This window comes from Nicotiana tomentosiformis, chromosome 5 (genome assembly GCF_000390325.3).
Source record: "Nicotiana tomentosiformis chromosome 5, ASM39032v3, whole genome shotgun sequence".
Classification (NCBI taxonomy): domain Eukaryota; kingdom Viridiplantae; phylum Streptophyta; class Magnoliopsida; order Solanales; family Solanaceae; genus Nicotiana; species Nicotiana tomentosiformis.
Window position 1 is genome coordinate 62,214,471 of NC_090816.1, and position 8,439 is coordinate 62,222,909.

The 8,439-nt window shown below is 44.0% G+C and overlaps 1 protein-coding gene across 1 annotated transcript; it reads left to right on the forward strand.

Moving 5' to 3' along the window:
• Nucleotides 1–3,918: 3,918 nt before the first annotated feature.
• Nucleotides 3,919–4,377, forward strand: LOC138892453 (uncharacterized). The gene has a single exon (XM_070176170.1). It carries the CDS (start codon nt 3,919–3,921, stop codon nt 4,375–4,377), a length of 459 nt encoding a protein of 152 aa, XP_070032271.1.
• Nucleotides 4,378–8,439: the final 4,062 nt, after the last annotated feature.

Consider the following 8,439-nt stretch of genomic DNA (forward strand, 5'->3'; position numbering starts at 1 on the left):
GAAGAATTTGGATGAGATTTTCTTAACATTGTTTACTCATTTCTTCCATTCCTTGATTTTTATTAAATATCTAAGTGTGTAGCATTTAATCTATTACTTGAATCTTGTTTATGAGAATATCCATTATTAAAGTTTGGATTAAATCTCTTGTTATGCTTATGTATTGAATGATTTTTATTAATTATGAAGTGAGTTATTTGTCACGCCCCGAACCTGGGGGGCGAGACCGGCACCCGGTGCCTCACTTAACCGAGCGTACCAACTTGAGACCGAGGAACTCTGAACATACAATGTCATACTTTGGCCATAGGGCCACATTGAAAGACAATTTGTGAAACAAAATATAAAACTGAACGGAAACTAGCTCTGACTGAACATCAATATAAAGCTGGGCCGAGAATGTGCCATCATAACTACTACAGTTGACAAACCAATAAAAATATACACACAAGGCCTACAAGCCCAACATACTGCACTGACTGACAGGATATATCTACAAGCCTCTACTGATGGATGTACTATGGTCGGAACAGGGCCCCGACCTACCCATAATTAATATATATATATATATATATATATAATATGTACTCAAAACCCTAGACCCGATAACTCCAAAAGACATAGAGCGTACCGATAAAGCTAAACATGGACAACACCTATGGAGGAGGTCTACCAGTCTATCTATCCAAACCTGCATGCATGAAATGCAGCGTCCCAAGGAAACGAATGTCAAATACAAAATAATAACTGAAAGCTGAAATTGAACTGATAATATAATAACTGAAAGTAACTAGGAGTCAAAGATGATCTGGAGATATGCTTACATGTTGATACTGACTCAACTCTCTTAATATAGTAAGTAAAATATTTGCCCAGCCTTATAAGGCTCGGTACGTGTAACTGCACGGCCGTAGTAGGCTTCCTCATAGGCGCTCGGCCATACTAGACTCGGTATCTCGGCCATTATGGGCTCGCTCATAGGCTCTCGGCCACAGTAGGCTTGGTGTAAGGACTCGTAAATATTATAACCAAAATACTCGGGGTTTCGTGGTGCCAAGATAGATTCCTGCGTTACTATAGTAGAAATTCTTCATGGCGAGCTAGCTCGTCGCGGTTCAGACTTTTTGGATGGAACAGTATCCTACGGACTGAGAGGAAAATTTTTCGCAGAAGAATGCATTTTTGCGGCCCATTATGCGGCCAGATAATCACTCTACGGACCGCATAATGGCCGCAGAGTGAAGCAGTAAGTTTGGCCAATTTGAGGTCAGTTTTGTGGTCGATTATGCGACCGCATAATCGATATGCGGACCGCATATCGGTCGCGTAATTTTTCTTGGGTTTCTACGGAGGGAGTTCTGCGGTACATTATGCGACCGCAAAACAAGTATGCGGATCGCATACTGGTCGTATACCTGAGCCGAAAGTTTAGGCCCCTGAGGGCCATTTCTGCAGTCACTTTGGGGACCGCATAACCATTATGCGGTCGCATATGTGACCGCAGACCTGTGTCAGGGCACCATTTTTCTTAATTTAAAACCCGACCCCCATTCCGTTAAAACACCCATTTAGTCTATTCTGAAGCTCATTTCTGATATTTCTAGAGTGAGAGAGAGAGGGTTCTAGAGGGAGGGCCTAATTTTCATCAATTAATCTTTAACCATCAATCAAAGCTTGGAAATATTCAAGTAGAGCACCAAATTCTTCATCCAAAAAGGTAAGACTTCATCACCCCAACTCTTAATTTCAAACATAGCTATAATGGAGTACTAGTATGATACTTCATGGGTATAAAGGTGGTTTATCTTGCATGCATGTATGATAAAGAGTATGGGAAAAAGTGAGCTAGAACCATGGACGTTTTCCTAATTCTGGGTTCAATTTGTATATTGCTAAAATAGATTGAGGTTGCTAAGGGTTCCGGATAATTGTAGAGTCTAAAGAAGCGCAATTGAGGTAAGTATGGCTAACTCTCTTCTTCCTAGAATCGAACTCCTGGTGTCCGAATAATGGGTGTAAGTTCTAATTTGATCATACTAGAATTGTTTTCCTTAGTGTGTTGGATTGAAAGATTCATGTACCCTAATTGTTTTAGATGGTTACCACGTCATCATGAATGATGGTACTTATCGACATGAATGATGATGTTATTTGGACGAATAAAAAGGGAAAGACTTGAATTGCAAAATGTTCCCAAGTGCCAAGAACTAATTAATAAATGAGGCTGTTTGTGTCATGTAACAAAAGACAGGAAAGAAATATGAATTGAGTGAACAATTGAAAGAGGTTATGTCTCAAGTGAGATGGCTTAGCCGATCGGGCCGGGATCGGACGCCATGCTATACACATGGTGGCAATTGTGTTGGAATTATTGATTTACATTGTAGATATGGATATGTCTCACTTGAGATGGCTTAGCCGGTCGGGCCGAGACTGGACTCCGTGTAAAAACACTGTGGCATTGTGAGTTGTGGCTTTGGCACTAAAGATTATTAATCTAAAAAGATGGAAAGATTGAATTGGAAACTATGTGATCCTTACTTAGTGTTTCTTTATATTTCTGTGAAGTACTTATTGATTATTATGACTGCCTTCTCTTTGTTTCACTGTTCATTCTACTAAGATTGGTGTTTGCCATACATGCTAGTACTATTCGATAGTACTAACGTCCCATTTGCCGGGGGCGCTACATATTTGAATGGATGTAGGTGGTTCCATCGCAGATAGTGCCGATCGTAGATAGTGGTGCTCTCTTTCTCTCCTCACAGCAGTCTTGGTGAGCCCCATTTCTCCCATGGGTCATGTAGTCCTTCTTTTATATAAGTTTTTATATTTTGAGGTATAGCCGGGGCCTTGTTGCTGGCATTGTCATGTTGCTCTTTTGTACTCTTTGAGGCTCCGTAGATGTTTATGTGGGTCATGTATATATGTTGGGGTGGTCATTGGATCGAGTTGTATTTTGGGAACTCAACTATGGCATAATGTATATAAGGAAAAATGAACTAGCAATATTTATATTTTTATATAACTGATCTCTCCCCTGTTTTACAAATGGTGATGCGATCCCTTTTTGGATTATGAATGAGTCGGGTAGGAAAGGTTTAATAGGATTCATCGACCGGGTTCACTTGGTTGAGCGCCGATCGCACTCCCCGAGGTTGGGGCGTGACAAACTTGGTATCGGAGCCTAAGGTTTTAAAGTGTCCTAGGATGTCTTGGAGCCGTGTCTAGTAGAGCCCTTCTTATCGGTGTGTTATCGACAACATCTATAATTAGGGGGCTACTTGGACATTTAGGAATAATACCCTTCATTGTTGTTCTATATCGTGCGATAGAGCAAAATGTGAGGTTGTTCTCCTCTAACTCGTGCATTGTTCTAACTTTCAGTAAATGGCACCTAAGAAGAGAGCGGCAATTGGCCAAGAAGCCAATGCCACACTAGGAGTGGCTGTTGATCCCCTACTTGATAATGCGGGTGAGGATAATCCCCCTACTATCACACTGCCTGATTCGTCTACTCCAGAACAGACTACCCCAGATCCTACACCCGCAGAGGATGCCGCAATCCCTCCCGCCGATACACCTGTTCCACCTCCAGCCCCAGCTCCTGGTCCCGGTATTTCCGATGGGGAACTTAGAGGAGCTATTCAGATGCTGACTCAGTTAGTAGCTTCCCAGGCTCAAAGGTCAAATGTTGCACCCACCTCATTTAGCTTGCAAGGAGATTCTTCCGGTTCCAGGGTAAACAGGTTCCTTCAGTTAGACCCTCCAGTGTTCACAGGTACTGATCCCGGGGCAGACCCTCAGGATTTCATTGATGAGATGCATAAGACTCTCCGAGTTATGCGTGCTACTGAGACGGAGGGAGTAGAGTTGGCCTCCTATCGTTTGAAAGGGGTGGCATATTCCTGGTTTGAGATGTGGGAGAATTCCCATGAGAAGGGGAGCCCTCCGGCGAGATGGAGTGAGTTCACGGATGCCTTCATAGACCAATTCTTGCCTACCAAGACTAAGGTAGCCCGTGCTGTGGAGTTTGAGACCCTTAAACAGGGTAGTAAGAATGTATGGGAGTATTACATAGAGTTCGTGTGCCTGTCGAAGTATGATGTTCATATGATGCCGACTATGGAGGCAAGAGTGCGTCGATTTGTGCAGGGCCTTAGCCCTTTGGTTATTAATGAGGCTGCCACAGCTGCTGTAAATTATGACATGAACTATGGAAAGATGGTGGCATTTGCCCAAGCTACGGAGGCTCGAAAATTAAAGCTCAGGATGGAACGAGAGGGTAGTAGTAGGGCCCGATCAGCAGGCAACCTTGGGGACTCGTTTGTAGGTGGGAGATCAGCTTTTCGGGGAGGATTATCAGGGCCATCCTAGTCTTATGCTCAGTCTTCAGCTAGTGCCCCGCCATCAGGGCACGATCAGCAGCAGAGGACTCGCTTTAGGCCCGGTCAGGGCAGCAGGGGGTCCCACCATCAGGGCCGATCAAGAGGGAGATTCTAGCAGCAGCAGAGGGCCCCATGCCCTAAGTGTGGGAGGATACATTCGAGAGTCTGCTACCTGGACATGCCAGTATGTTACGGATGCGTAATGAGAGGTCATATTTAGAGGGAGTGTCGTGCATCTCGTCAAGGTGCAGGTAGGGTCACAGCTCAGTCATCCAGTCCTATGGCTGCTACATCTTCAGCACCCCCTCTAGCTCGAGACTCTCCAGCACCCACAGGGCGTGGTGCAGTTAGGGGTGGTGCACAGAGTTCGGGGGGACCTAACCGATTCTATGCTATGAGTGGTCGACAGAGTGCGGAGGCTTCCCCAGATGTCGTCACAGGTATATTGACCGTTCAATCTCATGATGTGTATGCCCTTATTGATCCCGGATCTTCTTTGTCCTATGTTACTCCTTATGTTGCTACGAGCTTCGGGATAGAACCGGAACAGCTTCATGAGCCGTTCTCTATATCTACCCCAATTGGCGAGTCTATTACGGCCGTGCGGGTTTATAGAGATTGTGTTGTCACGGTGCGTGGTCGGGATACCATGGCTGATCTTATTTAACTAGGGATGACTAATTTTGATGTAATAATGGGAATGGACTGGCTCTATTCATGTTTTTCCAAACTCGACTGTCGGACCAGAATTATGAGGCTTGAGTTTCCTAATGAGCCAATTGTTGAGTGGATGGGGAATAATGTTATGCCAAAAGGTAGGTTATTTCTTACCTTAAGGCCACAAAGATGATCAGGAAGGGGTATATTTATCATTTAGTCCGAGTTACGGATACCACTGTTGAGGTGCCTGCCCTTGAATCTGTACCAATTGTGAATGATTTCCCTGATGTCTTTCCGGATGAACTCCCTGGAATTCCTCCAGAGAGGGAGATTGATTTTGTGATTGATATGATGCCAAACACGTAGCCTATATCCATTCCACCTTATAGAATGGCGCCGACAGAATTAAAAGAGCTAAAGGAACATCTAAGGAATTTGCTAGAGAAAGGTTTCATCCGACCGCGTGTGTCACCTTGGGGCGCACCGGTTCTCTTTGTCAGAAAGAAAGATGGATCGCTGCAGATGTGTATTGATTACCGACAACTCAACAAAGTCACAATCAAAAACAAATACCCATTGCCTAGAATAGATGATTTGTTTGACCAATTACAAGGTGCTAAGTTTTTCTCCAAAAATGATTTGCGGTCCGGGTACCATCAATTGAAGGTAAGGGAGCAGGATATTCCGAAAACAGCTTTCAGAACCCAGTATGGGCACTTTGAATTTTTGGTAATGTCTTTCGGGCTAACAAATGCCCCGGCAGCTTTCATGGATCTTATGAATCGAGTCTTCAGGCTGTTTCTTGACTCCTTTGTGATAGTATTCATTGACGACATCCTTGTATATTCACGAAGTCGAGAGGATCACACCGACCACCTCAGGGAAGTTCTGCAGACTCTTCATCACCACCACTTGTATGCAAAGTTCTCGAAATGTGAATTTTGGCTTGAATCTGTTACATTCCTGGGTCATGTCATCTCCGGAGAAGGAATTAAGGTTGATACTCAAAAGATTGCGGCGGTGAAGGATTGGCCTAGACCTATTACTCTAACAGAGATTCGCAGTTTCTTGGGTTTGGTCGGGTATTATAGGAGGTTCGTGGAAGGGTTCTCCACTCTTGCCTCTCCATTGACTAAATTGACACAGAAGGCGGTTAAGTTCCAGTGGTCCGATACCTGTGAAAGGAGCTTCCAGGAATTGAAATCAAGATTGACCTCGGCGCCGGTATTGACCCTGCCAGAGGGTACCGAGGGGTTTGTGGTGTATTGCGATGCTTCAAAGATCGGTCTTAGGTGTGTATTAATGCAAGATGGTAAGGTTCGAGCATATGCTTCAAGACAACTTAAGAATCATGAAAAGAACTATCCAACTCATGACTTAGAGCTTGGGGTGGTGGTTTTTGCATTAAAAATTTGGTGTCATTATTTCTATATAGTCCATGTAGATGTATTCACGGACCATAAAAGTCTTCAATACATTTTCAAGCAGAAGGAATTGAACTTAAGGCAGAGAAGGTGGCTTGAGTTGCTCAAAGATTATGACATCGACATTTTGTATCATCCGGGAAAGGCTAATATGGTAGCGGATGCTCTTAGTCAGAAATCTATGGGTAGTTTGGCTCACTTGGAGGCATGTCAAAGGCCCTTGGCCCGAGAGGTTCACCAGTTGGCCAGTTTGGGAGTTCGGCTTGCGGACTCTGGGAGGGGGGGGTGATTATGCGGAATAGGGCGGAATCATCGCTTGTGACGGAGGTCAAGGAAAAGCAATACAGTGATTCAACATAAGACTACAACTGTTTCTCTTAGCATGGATAACGGTACATTACGGTACAAAGGACGACTATGTGTTCCAAATGTAGATGGTCTTCGGGAAAGAATCATGGTAGAAGCTCATACTTCTAGATATTCCGTGCACCCAGGCTCTACAAAGATGTATCATGATCTCAAGGAAGTTTACTGGTGGAATGGCATGAAGTGGGGTGTGGTGGACTTTATGGCAAAATGTTCAAACTGTCAACAAGTGAAGGCCGAGCATCAAAGGCCCGGTGGGTTAGCACAGAGTATAGAAATTCCAATGTGAAAATGGGAAATGAACAATATGGATTTTGTGGTAGGGTTGCCGCACACTCCGCATAAGTTTGACTCAATTTGGGTGATCGTGGATCGACTCACGAAATTAGCACACTTCTTACTAGTTAAATCCACATACGCTGCGGAATAATATGCTCAATTGTATATCAAGGAAATAGTCAGGCTTCATGGCACTCCAGTTTCCATCATTTCCGATCGAGGGGCCCAATTTACAGCTATTTTCTGGAAGAAATTTCAGCAAGGTTTGGGTACGCAGGTAAATCTTAGCATGGCTTTCCATCCACAGACTGACGGGCAAGCAGAGCGGACTATTCAGACGCTTGAGGACACACTGTGTGCGTGTGTGATTGACTTCAAGGGTAGCTGGGATGATCATTTGCCGCTCATAGAATTTGCTTATAACAACAGCTTCCATGCCAGTATTCAGATGGTGCCATTTGAGGCCTTGTATGTTAGAAGATGTAGATCGCCGATTGGGTGGTTCGAGGTTGGAGAAGCCGAACTAATAGGACCAGACCTTGTGCATCAGGCTATGTAAAATGTTAAGATCATAAAAGAGCGGTTGAAAACTGCTCAGAGTCGTCAAAAATCCTACTCTGATGTTTGTCGCAGAGACTTAGAGTTCAAAGAAGATGATTGGGTGTTCTTGAAGGTATCTCCCATGAAGGGGATCATACGGTTTGGAAAGAAAGGGAAATTAAGTCCGAGGTATGTCAGGCCGTATAGAATCATTCAAAGGATAGGTTAGGTGGCGTACAAGCTTGAACTACCACCTGAGATGTCATTACTACACCCGGTATTCCATGTGTCCATGTTGAAGAAGGTAGTTGGAGATCCGTCCGCTGTTGTGCCGGTTGAGACCATCGAGGTTAGTGAAGAATTGTCATATGAAAAAATTACGATTACTATTCTTGATAGGCTGGTCTGAAAGTTGAGAAACAAAGAAATTGCATCTGTGAAGGTGTTATGGCAAAACCAATAAGTCGAAGAAGCTACTTGGGAAGCCGAGAATGAAATGAAAAAAAAGTACCCTCATTTGTTTGAATGGCCATCTAATAGTTCTATGAAGTTGTTTCCCCTAAAGTTTGTATCGCTTGTTCGGCTAATATAAAGACACTCCTTTCTAGCTATATGTCCCCCATGAGGCTTCGGTTGGTGTTATTTTGCATTTTGTTGTGTCATTTAATTCTATATATGTTGCTAAGGTGTGCTTCGGGGGTTCTCTGGCAGGTGGATAGGCCTAAATACAAAGGAAACTCTGGCGAACTTTTCAGGAAGTTAGGCAAATTTGGGGCTGATGG

What these genes read in the sequence shown, in the direction of transcription:
- LOC138892453 (XM_070176170.1), top strand. Translation starts at nt 3,919, where the DNA reads ATGTGGGAGAATTCCCATGAGAAGGGGAGCCCTCCGGCGAGATGGAGT.